Here is a 20,692-nt window from a genome sequence, read left to right as displayed (position 1 = left end):
ATCACTAAATGACCTTTCAGGGTTTTTAAAAAAATTTCATGTCTAATTTAAGCCACAACCCAACCACAATCCGTGCCTAAGAATAGAATGTTGTAAATTTCCTACCAAAAAAGAGAACTCTGGGTCCCTCTTGTGGTCCCTTTAATTTTCAATTAATGCAAGGCACATTGCTAATACTGTTCAATTGAAAGGCATGAGCTGCCAGTCTGGCACCTCACAAAAGCTGCTTCCACAGTGGAATTTTACTGTAGGATAGACATACTTTCTGCATTATGTTCTGAGCAAAACATCCTCCCCCTGCAAGTATCCCTCCTTCAGCTTTGGGGCAATTTCCTCAGGTGTAGGTGACCTGCCATCTAGCTGTTCACTCCCCCCATTTTTGCCAGTTATGACCTGCATAGATTCATCCAGCCATTTCCTTCTCTATGGTTAATACTCCTCTCTAGGAATCAACTCTTTATCATTTTAGCCCTTCCCTTCCCAAATTTCATTAATCAGTTTCTTACCCCATCCCAAAACTCTAGAAACAAGATGGGGGGAACACTTATTATCTGGGATGCAACCCAGAGGTGTGGGAGGGTGTAGTTAACCCTTTCACCCTCATGCTGCAGCTTTAATTGAAATTGCTTCACCCTCTCAACGTTTGGGGCTGGGGACACTGCCTACCAGGCTAAAAGAATGTCATTTGAATTTCAGAGGTCTGGAAACCGAGCTGCTATTCTGCTTATAGCTTGAAGCAGAGCTATTAAACAGGGTGTTATTAAACAGTACTTTTTCTAGGGGTACTCAAAGGTATGCAGTACTGACACCTTATTTTCTTAGAAGAAAAGCACTGGTTAAAAATGTGGCACTTACTGTAACAACTTCATGGGGAGTACCAGCACCCTTTTTTTCTAGAAGAAAAGCACTGCTATTAAATCACCCATGTTTAGAGGCACACTGTGTGAAAATAGCAGCATTTTAAGAACCAGAGGGGACTTTGCCTTCACTTGCCATTTGAGAACTACCGCTTGCTTAACAGAAAATTCCTGTGCCATTCCTTGTAGAAAAACAGAAGAAAAAAAGCGTACCATCCCAGCCACATTATTCTGGACATTGTGTGATTTCATTTCTCTCTGGTGAATGAAATGCAGAGGTTACTTTTTTGGCAAGTAGTTAGGATAAACTACTGTAATACCCATTTCTCTTGAAAGCAGACAACAGCTATTTATCCTTTGATTTGGACAGTTTCTTTGCAATACTATTAAGAGTACAGGATTTCCAGAATCCTGCTAACTTTAAGAACATACAGATAAGATTTGCATTAAAAATCGGTGTGTTTTATACTTTATATAGCAAATTGAAACTTGATAGTTTAGGGGTCGTCGTCCCCCACTCTAGAGGGCTAATTGCATTTTTGAAGGGAATAGAGTCCGGAGGGGAAGCCTCAATGCATCTGTATGAAAACATGTAAAGCAACTACTAACAGTGCAATCCTATGCATATTTACTAATGTGTTCAATTGTGCTGACTTTCAGGTAAGTGTGTATAGGATTGCAGCCTCAGTTATTGAGCCGACAATTCACTATATGAGCTTACTCATTTTCTATGGAAAGCAGAGAAATTTGTGACATTTCTGTAGATTCTTAAGTAGCTGGAACCGAGTCCAAGGCTGGATCAGTTCTGTTTGGTAGTGCAAGGGTTCTTGCACTAGCAGATGCGAAGGTTTTGCTATTTCACAACAGAGAAATCCAATATAACAGCTGTGCTGGTGGAAACTTGGTGCGCAACCTACTGTACAATCTATCGTGTGACAAAGTTACCTGCAACCTACTTTTACATTACTCTGTATGTATATCGCTAAGTGATTTTAATTGAGTGCTACATTAGAGACAACCCCAAATTAACTTTTCTTTTTAAAACACTTCTTAGTCTCCCATTTTATATTTTAAAAAGCATCAACAGCTCGGCTGTTTCTCTGCTTACTGAATCTGCCTCTGCATATCTTAGAGCTTCCTGTGACTTAGCCAAATCACTAACTGTGCGCAATACTCATAATTTTGTAGGCAAAGGAAAAAGTCTACTAGACATGGACATTGTTGCCACTGTTCCCACCTCCTCCGGCATCAATGCCTTCTGTGGACTGTGAGGAAGAAGGGCGGGAACTCCTAGCCCGGGACTGGCCATTGAGCCCCATTGGAGTTCCCAGTCTGTGGCTCACTTGGGATGCCGTGTCATCCGATTCCCATCGCTCCAGCTCTTCTCGTACAAGTCTCTCCATCTGATCCCTGTGGACTTCATTATCACGGCCCAGCCTGTCGTCCTAGGCACAAATATCATAGTGTCCGATCATACAAAGATTGCAAAAAAAGATACACTGGAGTATGAATTCTTAAACTGGGAAGAAACACTTATGTGGTTTAAATGGTTTAAAATTACTAACACAGCTAACAGAAACAATACTTTGTCTTAAGAAAACAGGAATAGAGTGAAACAGCAAATTTGCAAGAACTGTTTGCCTTTTTCTGGCACATGTGAGTTACCTCTGTGACCCCATCAAGCAGCCTTCCCAGCACCTCTTTCCTTTTCAGTTTTGCTCTCTCCATGGCTTCCAACTTCACGATGACAGCGTCAATCTTAGAAACAATGCTGCCTATGGAATGCTCCATGCGATCCACTCGCCGCACCAACCTAGAGCCAAACATTTTTTTTTTTATAAAATACGGTTTTTACTTAAACAATGCGTATTTTATTTTGACTAGAGATTTAATGATCAAGCAATTCATGTAATACTTATTAGGAAAAAGCCCCTCTGCCCTAGTGGTCTATTATCATGTACTTTTGCACAGATCAGTCTCTTGCATCTCCAATGAAAAAGTAGTGTAAGAACAGGGAGAAACCCCGAGGAGCCGCGGCCAAGCGAAGTGGTCAGTACTGAAGCAGCATCTGAATCAGGGAAGCCTCACTTTGAATTTTGCCTCTGACATGGACCTATGAAGTGGCCTTGGGAATGCCACTCCCATTCAACCTCCCATTTTCAGTAATGGTAAGAACCTTGCAGGGCTGTTATATGGATTTCAACAGTTTAATGCAGGTGAAGTACCTTGATAAATAAATCCGCAACAAAGCATAAATATATGGTTATTTTATTACGGGGTGTGTGAAATGCTGCAAGCAACACTCCACAGACCATAGCAATGGGAGCCACAGCTTCTTTGCATGGCAACTGTCTTCTGGAGCACACAAGAGGTGCCACTTTAAATTGAGAAAAACAGCCGAGAGCTCATGTTCTCTGGCAATCATATAGTTCTACCGCTGAATATATAATAGCCTTGATTAAAAGGGAGGAAAGGCACCATGCAATGTTCTTTGAACATTCATAATCAAGTAGAATTCCCCTATATCTGGACATCTCAGAAGACAATCGAGCAGTCTACACGTACTACTGTGGAAGGACACTAACAGCAGCAACCCAAGAACCTTTCAGCACCTCGCTCAGAATGCCTAGGCAACAGAATCAGCAACAATCATCTCCTATGCTTGCTGGCTGCTCATATAGCTACAACCCTATGCAAGGCTTTGCAACACACAACAGAAAGACATCAAGATTAGAGAGTGGTCGGGATACTCAAGTGTTTTAGCTTATTCTAGCAGGATGACAGCATAAATGCACAGCTGTCCAGAAACAATAGTCCCACATTCCTTTGCTGACTTAGTCACAGGACGGCTTGTTGTTACTACCCATCTGTATTTAGTGTTATTCCCCCTTCTGTTTTCCACTGGAACAGAAGCATTTTCCCTCAGATATTTTTCAGCTGGATTCCTTCACATTATGTTCCCAGACTGAAGTTATCAGAGATGGGAAGAAGGTAGACAGTGATCCACCAATGGAACTCTGAGCAATTTCTGGCAACTGCCTTCTCCCTGCACCTTCTCCCAAGACAAATCCAGCACTCCATTGCAAGCAGAAGCCTCATGCCCCACTGGGTTGAATGCAGGCTGTTTTATACATATATAAATGCTGAAAACAAACAAACAAACAAACAAATAAACAAACAAACAAACGCAAAACCCATGAAGATCCTGGTTATAGCAGGAGCTCTTGCCTTTGATAAAAGGGACGCGGGTGGCGCTGTGGGTTAAACCACAGAGCCTAGGACTTGCCAATCAGAAGGTTGGCGGTTCGAATCCCCCCGACGGGGTGAGCTCCTGCTCTACTCCTCGGTCCCTGCTCTTGCCAACCTAGCAGTTCAAAAGCACGTCAAAGTGCAAGTAGATAAATAGGTACCGCTCCGGCAGGAAGGTAAACGGCGTTTCCGTGTGCTGCTCTGGTTCGCCAGAAGCGGCTTAGACATGCTGGCCACATGACCCGGAACGCCGGCTCCCTCAGCCAATAAAGCAAGATGAGCGCCGCAACCCCAGAGTCAGCCACGACTGGACCTAATGGTCAGGGGTCCCTTTACCTTTTACTTGCCTTTGATGCTAATGCCCACCCCCAAGTAACAGATTCAAGTCTCTCTCACACAACCACACGAGGGATACAAGCAACATGTTGTTGCAGGGCTCTGCTTGTAAGTGATGGAGCACCACAGTTCAATGTTAAAGCATCTGTTTTGCATTCAAAGGTCCCAGGATTTAGTTCCCAGCATCTCCGTGTAGGGCTGGGAATATCCCCTGCCTGAAATCTTGGAGGCTGCTGTCAGTCAGTGTAGACAAGACCGAACCTGATGGACGACCAGTGGCCTGGCTCAGATTGAGGTCGTTTCCTAGGATGCATTTCAAAAGGAATATCCAGAACTGTGTTGGATAATGACATTGTTTTAAAACCCCAAAAATTCCTAATACTAACACTTGAAATTCTTCATACGAAACCCCACTTGAGCTGCTGCCTCTCCTCCGGGAGCTGTGTCCACTGTCGTCATCGTCGTCCTCTTCAGAGTCATCCAGGCTTCGTGGGAAGCTACGGCCGCTCAGCGGACGATTCAGAGAGCTTCTGTCTAACTCTAAGTCCTCCTTGGTGAAAATAACAAAGGCTATAAGGTTCGTAGGGCAGGCACAATATCAGAAATACACAAAGCTCTCTTTCCTCCCGAGCTTGTTACAACCAGGGACCCATGCTTGCCACAAACTGAAATCCAAAATTCTGCCTAAGTGATTATTTGAGACAGCTTCCTGCAGCATTATTCCACGTGTACTTTGTGTCTTGCCATTTTTACCTTCTTTGTTCTGAAACTAACGATGGCATTTGTGGCTCGGCAAGGCCAAACATAAGGCATCGCTCTACTCTGCCTTGCACTGGTCCAAGATCTGCACAAGCAGAATACAGTACAAATGGAACAAGCAAAAATAAGATAAAACTGCTTCGCTGAAAGCAAAAGCAGTAGCTTGGATCATATAATCCAGACTTCTAATAGCGAATACAGCTAAAAACAGTATTTGTTCATTTCAAGAAGTCGTCCCGTGGTATTTAAACCATAACTCACCCTCTCTTTTTCCAAATCATCTCTCATTTGCTGATGCTCCAGCTCAGTCAATTCCTGATCTCCATCTTGGTCATACTTTGTAAAGATGGCTTCAATCTCGGCATCAGTGTGTCCCCTTCTGGAAATAAAACACACACACACAAAAGCTTCAACAAAAGGTTGCCAAAGGATACAGGGTAGGAGAAGTTAAAACATTATGCATGAACAGACACAAATCAGCAAATATAACTGCTCCTTGGATCCATGATGTTATATTGCTATCGTTAGTATGTCTAAAATTGGCATTCCATACAAAAATATCCATTGAAAAAGATCAAAATCCACCCATTGCACAAAAAAAGGTTGGTGAAATTAATTACTCCTTAATGCACCATGTGGAAAGCAAGTTCAGGATGCTGAAAAGGCTACTCACCACCATTGTTCTTGAACTATGGTCACCAAGAGCCTTTTGCTGGGAGAGTACAGTGGGCCCTCCGGATACAAACTTAATTCATTCCGGGGGTCCGTCTGCAACCTGAAAAGTCCACATCCAAAGGCACCGCTTCTGTGCATGCGACGAAACCCAGCAGTATACACTTCCGGGTTTGCCGCATTCGCAAGTCAAAGTTGACATATCCGGAGGGATACATAAGCAGAGGTACAACTGTTTTACAGAGGAGGACAGTTAAACTTACCCCTTCAGGTCTTGCCGCAGTTCATCAAAGTTCAATTTGCCTCCGCTTTGTCGCAGACTCTCTGAAATGTCATCGACTGGTGTTTTTTTAAGTTTTAATTTCACCATGGCTTTAGTGTAACCCTGAAATAGGAAATACAGTCTGTATATATAGCCAAAGCTATAAAACTTAGCAGCATATGCTAGAACTGTGTATTTTTATGGATGCTTTCCTCTCACATTACCTTTGGTATGAATGCACTGAGCTTCCTACTTCCGCATCAGAGGATTAACTTGGGAATGTTTTGTGTGGCAAAATGCTTTCTAACTGACCTGTGACCTGTACATTGCTGCTTTCTAACTGCTAAAGAGATCAGTGTCAATCTTCTTCAGCCGTTAAGTTTACTCACATGAAGATATTGACTTTCCAGGGTTCTAACATGCAGGGAGGGCCTCCTCACTTCAGAAACTTGCTCTCCCACCTGTGGAGGACTGTAAAGGAGAGAGTGATGCACTGGATGGGGAAGAGACTGCCAGCTCTCCCTGCCAGAGATGGAAACCTTGGACCCTCCAGGTGATGGACAGCTTCCATCAGCCTTGATGGCTATACAGGTTGGAGTTGATGGGAGTTGCGAGTCCAACTGCTGAATGCCTACAAGTTCCTTATCCCTGGCATGTCCTGGGAGCTGCATTCAGGTACCTTCATAAAATACCAGCTGAAGCTCCATGTTTAAATATGATTAATAAAAGGAACTGGTAAATTAATTTGCCAACCAGGAATTGTGAATTAATTTGCTAACCATTCTGAAGGGGCTCTGAGCCCCTTGCTTGTGCCGTAAGGTCAAGGCAGCAAAGATACCTGTAAAAGGCTTTTACCTTTCTTATAAGATCCGACAGTTCCATTTCAGATTTCTGCTGCGCCATATCCGATTTGACTTCAGAGTATGTATCGTTGATGATGGCCAAAAACATGTTCTGTTTAAGACAAAGCATTTTAAAATGCAGCTTGAAAAACAAACAAACCCAAAGCCTTTGACTTCATTAAAATATAGTTACTGAGCGTATGCTAAGATTAAGTTTTGTAATTTTCAAAGAAAACGGCAGGCTCTGTCCAAGTGAGAGGAAGGGGGACCTAGAATAATGAGGGTAATTTGCAACAGCCCCACCAGAACTAGTTGTTCATTATCCTGTCCTCTCAAAAAGAGTGAACATGCCTCGGTCCTGTATACCTGAAGGAGCGTCTCCACCCCTGTCGTTCTGCCCGGACACTGAGATACAGTGCCGAGGGCCTTCTGGCGGTTCCCTCACTGCGAGAAGTCAGGTTACAGGGAACCAGACAGAGGGCCTTCTCGGTAGTGGTGCCCACCCTGTGGAACACCCTCCCTTCAGCTGTGAAGGAAATAAGCAGCTATCCTATCTTCAAAAGACATCTGAAGGCAGCCCTGCTCAGGGAAGTTTTTAATATTTAATGCTGTATTGTGTTTAACACTTGATTGGGAGCCGTCCGGAGTGGCTGGGGAAACTCAGCCAGATGGGCGGGGTATAAATAATAATTTATTATTATTATTATTATTATTATTATTATTATTATTATTAGGATATAATGTATAACCCTCTGGGGTCAAATGCAAAAGAAAAATAGAATTAGGCCAGGCTTGGTGCTCTCCCTCCCCCTTTCAGCATCACGCACTCTGACAAGAGCGGTAGATGTATACTGTAAATGGCCCCGTGATCCTTGGATAAAGCATGGTGTATAAATATAGTAGATATAACAACAACAATGGGCAACAACAACAACAGGCAGTTGCATTCATAGCTATAACTCATTTCCATAAGGCTTTGTCTCAAAATAACAGCTCCTGAACTGATTTTAGTTTTAGGTTTATTTAGAGTTCAAACTGAGCTTGGGAAGAATGAAGGCCTCTTGATCCACCTCCATTGAAAAATGCAAGAAGGACATGGACAATAGGGAGAGGCTGCCATCTCTACGAAGTGTATTTCACAATTTAAGAATGGAACGCTAAGCAGTCACAGTCTCACATTCCAGAAACTGAGTAAGCTCGTAACAGATTGGGGCAGGATACTTGTCCCTGCACTTCCCCAGGGCCCCATGTACCTACTGTCAAACTGTACAACTGTTACTTTTTTATAATGAGGAGTGGACATTATCATGGGGACATACACAACTCAGAAACTGCACACTGTTAAGGCCCTTTGAGTATTAGTCGTATTGAAGCCCAGGAAAGATAATAAAACAAAACAAATAAAATTCAACTTAAGAGGATGATGGCAATAAAACAAAAATGGCTATGAATAAAATGGTTACATACCAAAAGAATGAAGAACATAAAGAACACAAATGTAGTGAAATAAACGGGTCCCAAAACTCTGTTAGCTTCTTCAATCTCTGTAAAGTCAAAATCTCCCAACAGGATGCGGAACTGAGTAAAACTTTAAAGAGAACAACGCAGTTTTAGCCAATAGTTGAGTACGTCTCACAAAACTGCTTCCACCCCCCTTGTATTCTGGCAGTGGTCTACACCATTCTTTCCAGCATGAACACAGGTGGCTGGTAGCAACTGCCTAAACAAGTCCAGCCGCAATGCAAATATATCTGCAAATATGGAAGTATTTTATGAAGTTCAGTTGGTTACAGCGTGGTGCTGATAATGCCAAGATTGCAGGTCTGCTCCCCATATGGAGCAGCTGCATATTCCTGCATTGCAGAGGGTTGGACTACATGACCCCCAGGTCCCTTCCAACTCTACAATCATATGGTTCTAAGTTTTGCGTAACATCAGAGAAATTTATTTGATGCTAGAATTTTGAAAACCCACAAGAAGAACTTCACTAAAACAGACAGAATTTTAACAATGAATTTGATGCGATCTTCTGTGTCCGATGAGGACATTTGGTAAGCCACTGGCAGCCTTTTAAAGATTCTATTGTTGTACTTACACACTGTCCTGGAAGGTACTGAAATCGTCAACTTGTGCACCAAACACAAGGTAAGCTAGCTGAGCATAGGCTATGAAAATGATGAAAAACATAATGGCAAACCCAAGAACATCTTTGGCACATCGTGACATCGTGGTAGATAACTGGCTCATTGTTCGGTTGAAGCTGATAAATTTAAAGAGCTGTCAAAGAACAGAAAAATATTTCATGAGCTGGGTAATTGAGTGAGAGTAGGAAACAGGGAGAAGAATTAGGCTGTTAAACACTGTAAACCACAAAAGAAGGAACATTAAACAATTCTGTAGGCTTGTTCAGACATATTGACAAGCCACGGATTGTACTAATCATAGACGGACTCTAATTCACAATGTGTGCTCCAGGCAAACACATGGAAGACATGGTTTCTGTGGTTTTCTTCTCCTCCTGCCTTCTCTGTGATTCCCTGGATTCTATTCTAAACAATAGAAGCCAGTCAAACTTTGCAAACCATGGAGTGGTGCAGAGGCTATACCAAACCCTTGTTTGCTGAATCTTTAAATCATGGATTCAGGTCCTGGTTTGTCAGACACTCACAAAGCACAGTGGATTAGAGTGTATTGTTCCAAAATTATGAAAAATGATACCTGGCCCTTACAGCTGAACTATTTCAGAGTGTGGTATGCTAGTACTGTAAAACAAAGTTCAAAGGAACTCTCTGCTAGGTAGCACTAAACACCAAGGATGACACAAGTAGCAGAAAACAGTGTTGTAATAAGTCACTTAGAAAGGAAATTTAATCTAATTAAATCTAATTTTCAAATAGTTTAATCATTCTTTCAAGGCAAAAAGCAGGTGGTCTAGCCAAGTGAGTGTTCTCTTCCTGCCTAGCAACAGCTTTCTCGGATCAACATTAGCTCTTAAAATATGAAGAGTTTCAAAAGCAACTTTGGATTTGATGGATTTTGCCCTTGGTTTGGAATGTTCTCCTTCCTGCTATGAGTCTTATGGTAGGGTAGGGAACAACACATATTTAAAGGAATAAAACCATGAACAGATTTGGATGTAAATTGATTTATCAAAATAACAAATACAAATTCCCTTAAAAAGATATTAATATATGGGATGAAATGCCTTCATTCACCTGAGTATCAGTTAAGCATGAATTACCTTAATCCAGACGAAAAACATGGTGACAGCTGCAATATTGTTGAACTGTGTTTGCCAGTATGCTAAAGGTTCAAAATTTGGGAAGTTATTTTGATTTTCCAGCAGCTCCTTCAGTAACCTATCCACAGTAGATGTTCGATATATATTAATTCCTATAGCTGCCACCGATAGCTGAGTGCAGAAAAAGAGTACATAAATAATATGGAACATGCATCTTAAAAGAATCATAAGAAGAGCCTGTAACTCTTGTCCAGAAATCTTGTGAGACATAGAACTGCCAAGTCTTGCAATATCTCTCCCTCTCCCATTTCTATGGGATAACTGAGAACTCAACCATCATGACAGCTCACCTAGAGGTTTTCTTTCCCAGCAAGAGGCAGCTGGGGCAGCTAAAGAAGCTGTGCACTGGAAGAGCAGATAGGCACACTGCCTCCTCATGCACAGGGAACTCACGAGACAAATTACCCAAGGTCTCTGCCCATTAGAACTAGTGAGTCAACCCACTCTTCACATCAATCCACAAGCACTTCTCTCAAAAGAAGTGGCAGCAGTGCCACTACTGAAAGATTTGTAGTCCTTAGATCTCACTTACCACGATAATGAGAACATCAAGACAATTCCAAAGACTCCTGAAATAAAAGAGTCTGTGTATGTGAATTTCCAGGATTTCTTCCACCACGTAATAAAGAACAAAAAGACAAAAGACAATTTCGCAGGCAGCCAGGAAGAAGTCAAAAGTGGAAATGTAGTGGATCAACTTTACAGGCTGGAATTGCCAAGATGTAAGGAGGCCTCCTGTTGGTGGGAACTCCACCAATAACCTGCATTTCAAAAATAAATACATGCATTTCAAAAATAAATACATAAATTCATCTTGTTATTAGTAGCAATTTGTTGTTTTATCGCTCAGGAATCCACCTGGAAGTATTTTTATACTGAAAGAAATTAATTTTATAATAAATAAACATTTGAAAGACAAGGCTTGGAAACAAACTAAAATGCAAGCAAGCAAAATATATACAGGTAAAGGACCCCTGGACGGTTGAGTCCAGCCAAAGGTGACTATGGGGTTGTGGCGCTCACCTCGCTTTCAGGCCGAGGGAGCAGGCATTTGTCCACAAACAGCTTTCCGGGTCATGGGGCCAGCATGACTAAATCACTTCTGTCGCAACGAAACATCATGACAGAAACCAGAGCACACGGAAACGCCATTTAACTTCCCACCACAGTGGTACCTATTTATCTACTTGCACTGGCATTCTTTCAAACTGTTAGGATGGCAGGAGCTGGGATAGACCAATGGACGCTCACTCCATCGCAGGGATTCAAACCACCAACTTTCTAATTGGCAAGCCCAAGAGGCACAGTGGTTTAGACCACAGCACCACCTGTATCGTGCTTTTATTTATTAAAAATTACAACCCACTCTTTACTATTCACCCATCCCAGAGCAAGAAACATTAAAACACTACAGTAAAATACCCTTTTATTTAAAGACAACTTAATGCAAAAGCAGAGTAACATCATTCATTCTACTGTTTTAATATTTTTTAAAAAGAATTTTTCTTCACCGCCCACAAGAATGCTGTACAGGAAATTATTTACAAACAAACTAAAAGTGTCAGCGCCATTTAAAAGTTAACAAGGATGTTACCAATAAGAAATCGTACCGAAGTCTAATGTTTTCATGAGTTTTAATTATTGAAAAAAACTCCCTGTAAATGACTTTTTAATGCAATTCATTTTAAATTGCTCTCATTTTACATGAATGCTCTTTATGCATGTGTATATGGTTCTGCATATCTACTGTATATAAAATTACAACATATACACACAGCTGTGTGGGAGGTGAAAGATGTGAACGCAGATCTCACTTTAATAAGGGAGGGTTGCTCAAATGCACCTCTTCAATTTGCCTGTGAAAAAAGCTGCAAGCATTTGAACTCACTGAACTAAACTGTTCTTCAAATGTCAAAGTAACGTCTTTTTAAAAATGACTGATAACATTTCATTTTATGTCCCCTTAATAAAATTCAAGGCACAATTAACTTTTCAGTATTCCTGCCAGTGTGTTTGCACTATGCCACTTTTCGGCCTCTCCCCATCCCAATGAGCAGCGGCAAATTCACCTGTTGAGAGGTCAGAAGTGCCATTCACTACTACATATATAGTTTGGCTCTAGTTTTCATTTATTTCAATGGTAATTACTTATGAATAAATACACACAGATGCTCTAAATCAAGCTTACTCAACCTCGGCCCTCCGGATGTTTTTGGCCTATAACTCCCATGATCCCTAGCTAGCAGGACCAGTGGTCAGGGATAATGGAATTGTAGTCTCAAAACATCTGGAGGGCCGAGGTTGAGGAAGCCTGCTCTGAATCTACACAGTGAAAGCAGACACTACCATCTGCTTCATAAAGGCTGTGTTCCATCACCCAACAATTCCAGACTTACCTGATAATGCAGAAAAGATTGATGTTTGCATTGTACACTGAAAAATCTATAAATGTTGCCCGTGTGCCTCTATCAAGCCACAAGCTGTTCTTAAGGCCAAGAATTAAAGCAGATGTCTCCTCTCTGCTTCTGGACAGATCCTGGTAATAGCCAGCTCCACTGTAAGTTGCAAGCAACCCCCAATGGCTACTTCCATTCAGTTCTTTTTCACTGGTATAAATCCAACTGAAATGCAACCAGAAAAGAAAAGACACATTGAAGAAATTCTTTTCATGCATGTTTACTACTTTGCAGGAAAACCTAACTGTAAACTCTTAGTGTTAACAATTCTAACACAGATGGAGGAAATTCCCTCTCAGCCTTCTCTCTCTTCATCAAAATTAAACTGTTATGGCAGACATGGATGCATCTGAACTATTCAAGAATACAGTGGTTGTTTTTTTTTCAAATTTACACAGGCTGTTTATGTGTTAGCAGAAACAAATTAGTGGTTATGGGATCTCAGGTAAAATAGTGCTTTTATAGGGACTACAGCACAGACTAAATGAAATCTAACCAAGTCCCTCCACCAAAAGAAGAGACCCCATTTGTGAGATGGATTCCCCCTTCACCCTACAGCCTCCTGCATTCCCCCCAAATCTGTTCCAGATTGCTAGAGTTGGCTATATTTACGTGAGAAAAATACATACGCGGTTCCATTGCGAGGCCCGAACGGTGCAGTGTCCTCATTACTCACAGAGTAAACATCGTAACAGTCTTTAATTTCATCTTTTAAATCTTCAGGTATTGAACACGTGCCATTCCTCACTTTCAGCTGTCGAATGCGAGGCACTCCCAAAAGCAGGTTCTCATGGTAGATAAAACTCCTGTTCTCTGCCACGGTTCTGTTGTTGTACCACATCTTCCAGTACAGGCCATCTAGCAAAGGACCCTCAGTGAACTGAGACAGAATGCAGTTTCAGGGAAATTAACTCTTGCTAAGATTCTGCAGGTTGATTTTCTTTAAGATATAATTTTATCACTGAATAATGTTTTAGAATAGACCCTGTGTAACAATTTCTATCATTACAGCATAATCCTCTGTCTATATCTATCTGTTCATACTATAGAAAACTAGTCCTGTTGATGGCAAGAACTGTTTCCAGGATATCCAAATAGAAGCTTTTGTATATTGGAGAGAAGTTGGTTTTATCCCAACTAACCCCACCCCACCCTCCCACTATATATAAGGGTCTGGTGACTTCTGTGGCAATGTATCTGAAGAAGTGTGCATGCACACGAAAGCTTATATAAGTCATCACTGTGCCACAAGAAATAAGAAGGTGAGGTAGTAGTAGTTTCATTAACTGGCTTCTTTGAAAGACTGGATTAAATTGTACCGTTAACTCCTGCCAAATCATACATACTTTTCAACACTGCAATAGACTAAAATTGCCTTAATATTTTTCTGATAACACACCATGTACATATTATTTGAACATATTCCTGCTCAATAACCAGATTCCACAGTACCTTCCAGAAGTCTTCCATTGTAGATAAAGTTTTAAAATTGGTCTTCTCCATTTTTGACACTGGTGTGTCTAGAAAGAGCTGTGACATCACCCTTGTGTAGTAGTACATATTCGAACTCACCATCCCATATGACACTGTAAACGCAAGTTGGGGGGGGAGTCAAAATGTTAATTTTTTATAAAAAAACAACAACAACATACAACCCATACAAGCACCAAACAATATTTTATTAGGCTGTGTTATGAACACAGTAGGTAAATAAACTTTTAATTCAAACAGTCTACGATTTACCTAGCAGACTCCAGTGGGGATCTGGGTCTGATCCTATACTGATTCAGGAATAGGGGGGAGGGAATGCCCACAATCTTGTTGGAACCTGCCTGATTTCATGCTCCACCCAAATAAATGTGCTGTAGCATCAGTGGCCCCGTTACAGAAAGACCTAAAATATTGTATATCTTAACAGTAGCTTTCATCCTTTTTGACCCACCTTTGAACTCAACCCCCATCATAGAATCTACCTTTGACTATTTTTCTGCGCAAGTCCATCTTTGTCCTTCTCTTTCTAGTACTCTCCTCTTTCTCCTGTCCTTTAAAACATTTAAACAAAAGAAAGAAAATGGTGGCGCTGCTGCTTATGTAACCCATTTTAGATCATGTCACAACCAAGTTTTGAGCACCTAACTGCTGGCTTGAAGAATACGTATTTGATTCCTCCAAATATCTGAACCATAAGCAAATCTAAAAATTGTTCTAATAATTCAAACAAAATGGTCCATACTATCCAAAAATGTTTCTTGCATATATATCTTTTTTAAAAGAGAAAAGATGGCAACTTCGCAATTTCAATGAAACCACATTAGACAGCAATGCATTTCATACAAATTCACATCTGGTTAATCAGCTGCCTAAGCTTCTAATATGGATAGCCTCTAACAGCAATAAACTTCACAGAAAGCCTGCACTGCAGAACAGCAGAATGCTCTCAGAATATTTTATGTTTCTTTAGGAAGCAACGCTACTGGCATAAGCACAAATGAGCTTGCACCAGCCGTGCTCCGAAAGGGAAGAGACTAATAACTTGTCAGTAGCATCTTCTTCACTTTACTCATATGCTCTGTTTGTTGATTTCCACTAGTGAAGAGAGGATTATGAAATATTGTTCTTGACACTCAAAATTATTCCTTAACCCCCCCAACCCCCCCCACCTTAGCACAGGTAAGGAACTGAACCAAATACAGAACTTCAATTTTGTGAGTGGCAGTGTTGCTTTTGCAAAATCATAATATCATCTGCAATTGAATTTTGATAGCATAATGTAAGGCTCTCTTTTTCCATAAAAGATGGACGTTCATGAATTGTCAAGACAGGTTAGCACATGTGCTACTTCTTTTCTAGGACTATTAACCATGTAGAGACACACTGAATCAGAGAAAATGTATAACCATTACAGCTGAATAACTAATTTTAGGAACAATGCCAGTCCATAGTCTTGAAAGAGGAATGCTTTAAAAACAACAACCCACTAGAACTATACTGAATTAAGAATAACTAGTGGTCATTATTAGTTATCATGTTAAAGTGATAGCAAGAGTCTACTTACAGAAAGACAAGACCAGGAGAAAAATCAAGTACGTGATCAGTTCTCGTAAAACACTTTTCAGATATCTCTCTCTGGTTGTGGTTTCTTCCATTAGGGTAGTACCCCACAGACCTTGAAAAGGAAGCATTAACAGAAAAAACATAAGAAATGTAACATACAGTACTGACATGTTTAACTGTGCCTATACAATCAGGTCAAAGTGTGCATTTGATTTTAATTTGGTATATAAGCTCTGGCATTCATTTCCCTCCTACACAAACTACCAGATCTACCATATATTGCTTTAACATTTTGGGCTTTAACATTCTGGGGCAAGGAGCTATGAGTATGCTGAGGACGCTCCACTCTGTTTCTCCAAAACATCTGAATTGGTGGATCTGTTGAGACTTAAACATTACACATTACACATAACTGATTGCTGTGTGTTTTAGGTAACGTTATCTTTTTAAGCAACTGCTGCTAGATGTCCTGTAAATATTTTCCATTCATTTAAAATATTGGGACATTTTGAACAGTACAGATTTTGAGATTAATACATGAAGTAAGGATTTAGCACCATGTGCTGCCAGAAGTATCTCTAAGATTTAGTACATATGCCAAAACATGACCTAAAATCAAAGCGTCAGTAAATACTATACATTCTCTTCACCAAGAAGAAGTGCTTCAGTATGTGACTGTAAAAAAGATTAGCCGGCATATTACCTAGTCACAAGAAGGTAATAGAAAACTACTCAATGCCGGGGCTTTTTTTGGGAGGGGTTGAAATTATACAAAGCGGTTGGGAATATTTTGCAGGAAAATACTCAACACAAAAAAAGCTTAACCTGAATGTCCCACAACTTGCTATAATGAAGCTTGTAACCAAGTCTTGTTTACCTGTCTACCCCTGACTCTACCTTCCAGTGGCTCAATGTCAAATTTTAGTTTGTAAGTTCCTCTGAACAAGGCCCTTTCCCCTTTCCTACTCTGTAAAGCGCCCAGTCCACAGAGGACAATGTAAAGAATACATTAACCCAAACAAAAATGGGAGCGAGTGAAACATGGAAAAAATTGCTTATGCACGCTCATATCACAACAAGCCAGCAAATATCTGTCACAGCACTGTTTGCTTTTTTGCTGCTATGGGCTAAGATGGCTCTTCTTCTGGAATTTGTAGCTAGATGGTTATCCTGAACTGGAACAAATGAGCAAATACTGGTTGACTAGGCAACAGAAAGCTTGAAATGTACTCTGACGGAGCTGCAATTCGCAAAACTTGGCAGGGTGCAGGTTTTTTTTACATATATAATCAGACATTGCTTTTCTGCTGTGTTTCCCCTCCAAAAGGTCTCCTGTTCAAACAACTTAACAATAGTGTATACAACAACTTAACAATATTGTATAAACCATATTGCATGTGGTTTTTAAAGGGATACTGATTCCTGAGGATTTGGAAATCATGCAGTCTATGTGACTGCAATTCTGCATGTACGTTTGCCGGCTTGGAGTCCAAAGTAAAGTGTCTACATTTTTTGAGGAGGCTCCCATATAACATCTTTACTGTTAGCTTTGGATTTTCTCTTAGGAACTTGAACAACTTCAATATTTTCTTTTAAAGTAGCCTAGTCTGCAAGAAGTCTTCAGCACTGGACGAGAAATCTTTTTCATCCCAAACCCGTGTGCTTTTCTAGTCAAATACGTATTACCTACTCGTTTGCATGAAATGGTGAAAAACTTTGTTGGAAAACAATACACAGTGTATTCCCACATCAGATGCAAACAGAAGCAGACAAAAGTGAACTGCTTTGCTTGGTTTTCCCCATTATAACTAGTTTGGCCCAAAGCGTTACAATTTTTTGAGATAGATTAGCTAGATGGATGAAGGAAAGGTCTGACTGGATAGAAAGTAGCTTCCTGGGCTCTTAATAAAAAAGCATTAGTAGCAGGAGAGGAGGCAATGAGGTGGTAGGGCAGTGGTGTCCAAACTTTTTTCAAGGAGGGCCAGATTTGATGAAGGGAAGGGCCGTGAGGGCCAACCAAAGTTGTTGCGCTGTTTTTAGGATTGAAATTATTGAGCTTTTTTTTAGGGTTGAACTTGTTGCGCTTTATTTAGGATTGAAGTTGTTGGGATTTTTTTTTAGGATTTTACCCCATAAACTGCCGAAGGGGCCCCCAAAACGGACTTTGGACATGCCTGCATGCCTGTGGTAGAGCCTTTGGCCAACAAGGGAATCAAAGGTGTGCAAGGAGATTGCAGAGGAGCTGAATGGATTATTTGACTCGCGAGAAACATACAAGTAATAAGGTGAGGCAGGAGAGATGCGAGCCAGGAAGGGCGGCGGAAGGGCCCGGCCGGGCGGCCACTCACCTCGCAGGCGGTGCGCCATCCCTTTGGCCCAGGCGAGGCGGCGAGGCGGCGGCGGCGGCGGCTGCTCGGCGACCTCCTCGCCCGCCTCCTCGTGAGGGAAACGCGGCGTCGGCGTCGGGGCGCCTCCGGCGGAGCAAGGCCGCTGGCCTTCGCCCTCCTCCTCTTCGCCGCGCCGCCTGCGCCTCCGCTGCCTCCCGCTCTCGGCGGGCCCTGTCGGGCGCCGGGCGCCGGGCTCCGAGGGCGAAGGCGTCCCTCCTCGGCCCCACTCCACCACGCCCATCTGCAGCACGGGCCCCGCCGCCACCGCCGCGCTCCCGCCAGCCGCCCTGGCCGCTTCGCCCGCCTCCTCCTCGGGCTCGAAGCCCGGGTTGTCCCGGCTCCAGGCCTGCCTCGAGCAAGACGAGAGCGGCGGCGACGGCGAGCAAGACGAAGGAGGAGGAGAAGGGGAAGAAGCGCCGCCGCCGCCCGGCGGGTCCCGCAGCCGCCCCAGCTCCAGGTGCTCCAGGCCGCCGGGAGGGCAAAGTCCCGCCATGGCCCCCCGACCCTGGACGAAGGCCGCCGCCTCCGCCTCAGAAATTTCCTCTCAGGCCGGCCGAGTAACGGCGCGGGAAGGGAGCGCCTTCGCCTTCTCCACCGCCCGCCTTCCAGCCCCCCATCCCCGCCCACAGCGCGCCGCCTCGCAGGGGGAAGCGGGCAGGCCGGGCTGCGTGTGTCTCTTGGCCGGGAAGCTGCGGGGAGGGGAAGAGCTGCGTTCCCCGGACAGCCCGGAGTTCCTGCGGCTCCTTCCGAATCTAATAGGAGTTTTGTTTTGTTTTTCTCTCTCTTTTTCTGCAATTTGAGCTGCTGACACAGCCCCGTCCTCGCCTCCGATTAGGATTACCCCGGGGGATCCCTTTCCAAGGTTCCTCTAGTCCAGGGATTTTTCAATTTCCAAGAGACTGCGATCTACTCCTACTAAAAAACAGCAACTGGCAGTGATCTACCCATTGTATTGACCAAAGTTGTTGAGATTTTTTGGGGAGAGGAAGACCCAAAGTTGTTGAGTTTTTGCTTTGTTTTTGGGGGTGAGCGATCAGGATGACACGGTCGACCAGGGACGCCCCGCAATCAACCGGTAGATCGCAATAGACCTGCTGGACATCCCTGCTCTAGTCTGTTATAGAATTCTCAGATACAGAATTAAGTTTTGATAATTGCACAATGTGCACACACACACATAGGTATATAAACCACATTAAAACAGTACAGGAGAGCAATTCAAAAGCCATCTTGGCTCTCCTTAAAGACTCTAAATCAGTGGTTCCCAACCTTTCTTTGGCTGTGCCCCACCTAAGCATCTCTAAAATCCTGATGTCCCCATCTGTGGCATATAATTCTTATTATTCAAAAAGTGAACCCCTGTTCACGTGGAGGAAGCCTAAAAGGCCATTAACTGTTAATAATTCATTCTTGAATTGTCCCCCTTAAAAATCAAATTGCTCCTCTGTGGGGTGTGTGCCCCATGTTGGAAACCACACTCTCAATATTTCCTCTGCCTTCTTAATCCCCCTTTCCAGAGAACAGGTAGGCAGATAGCAATCAGGGAAGTTCCTGAAGGTTATTCCTCTCTTATATCTATGAAGCTCCTTTGTACGAATTGTTTGCCCACATACTCTGCACTGAAGGATGTCTGACAGGCCTCCTGATTATCTTATCAAATGCTAATGTTTTGTGTAAACTGTGTCTGGAACTATGTAAAGCTTGTTAAATCCTCAGGAATATCACATCTTGGCCTGCCTGAGCCACAGTAACCCCACTTTACGTGTGATATAATTTCTGACTGTACCAGTGGCGTAGCGTGGGTTGTCAGCACCCGGGGCAAGGCAAGTAATTTGCGCCCCTAACCCGTGGATTTGCGCCCCCTAACCCGTGGATTTGTGCCCCCTAACCCGTGGATTTGCGTCCCCTAACCCGTGGATTTGTGCCCCCTAACCCTAACCCCCAGATGTTGCGCCTGGTGCGGCCGGCCCCCCCTGCACCCCCCACGCTACGCCACTGGACTGTACAGTACAGGGGGTGTCCTTCTCCATGCCAGAATGCTAAACCCTTAAAAGAGATGTTTCTTCTTGGTTCTGGGTCTCTCATGCCTCCTTCCTAGGAGGGGAGGAAACTCTGTCGCAACAGAAAAATAAAGATCTGCCTTGCTTTCCCTGCATCCTGCCTCCATCCATTCATCTCTGACCGATCATGGACTTAGGGGACTCAGTCCCTTAGGGAGTTGGGCAGCAAAAGTCAACCATCCCTATTTTTTCTATATCAAGTCCAACCCCTGCAATGCGGGGATCTCAGCTAAAGCATCCATAGCAGATGGCCATCCAACCTCTGCTTAAAATCCTCCAAAGGAGAGTCCACAACCTCCCGAGGGAGAGACGGTTACTAAAAAGGGTCCAATTTAACTAACTTGCTTTCATGTTTCTTATGTTCGATGTTTTCTGTTAGTGCCAAGTCTCACATTCTTTGGTCCCCAGTTTCAGTAGATGGTTGTTGGCCTGCTGGTTGGTGTTTTTTGTGTTTTTA

The 20,692-nt window shown here is 42.8% G+C and overlaps 1 protein-coding gene across 3 annotated transcripts; it reads right to left on the bottom strand.

The window, feature by feature from the left end:
- Positions 1-33: 33 nt before the first annotated feature.
- Positions 34-20,692, bottom strand: PKD2 (polycystin 2, transient receptor potential cation channel). Of its 3 annotated transcripts, none has more exons than XM_083458648.1 (16): positions 20,172-20,692; positions 18,137-19,951; positions 15,790-15,900; positions 14,187-14,320; positions 13,364-13,614; positions 12,675-12,899; positions 10,811-11,039; positions 10,219-10,389; positions 9,073-9,254; positions 8,445-8,565; positions 6,991-7,089; positions 6,137-6,258; positions 5,463-5,580; positions 4,829-4,989; positions 2,523-2,670; positions 34-2,302 (listed from the first exon to the last, which is right to left on the bottom strand). In XM_083458648.1, the coding sequence occupies exons 2-16, from the start codon at positions 18,666-18,668 to the stop codon at positions 2,063-2,065; spliced, it is 2,844 nt and encodes a 947-aa protein (XP_083314774.1). In that variant the 5' UTR covers positions 18,669-19,951; positions 20,172-20,692; the 3' UTR covers positions 34-2,062. The 3 variants fall into 3 exon arrangements, with proteins under 3 accessions (XP_083314774.1, XP_083314773.1, XP_083314775.1); XM_083458647.1 differs by having other exon boundaries at positions 4,829-4,992; positions 20,172-20,688; XM_083458649.1 differs by lacking the exon at positions 20,172-20,692 and having other exon boundaries at positions 4,829-4,992; positions 18,137-18,283; positions 18,756-18,819.

Source organism: Podarcis liolepis (genome assembly GCF_965112155.1).
Source record: "Podarcis liolepis genome assembly, chromosome: 9".
Taxonomy (NCBI): Eukaryota; Metazoa; Chordata; class Lepidosauria; order Squamata; family Lacertidae; genus Podarcis; species Podarcis liolepis.
Note: the sequence above shows the minus strand (reverse complement) of the source record. Positions and strands in the feature narration are given on the sequence as shown.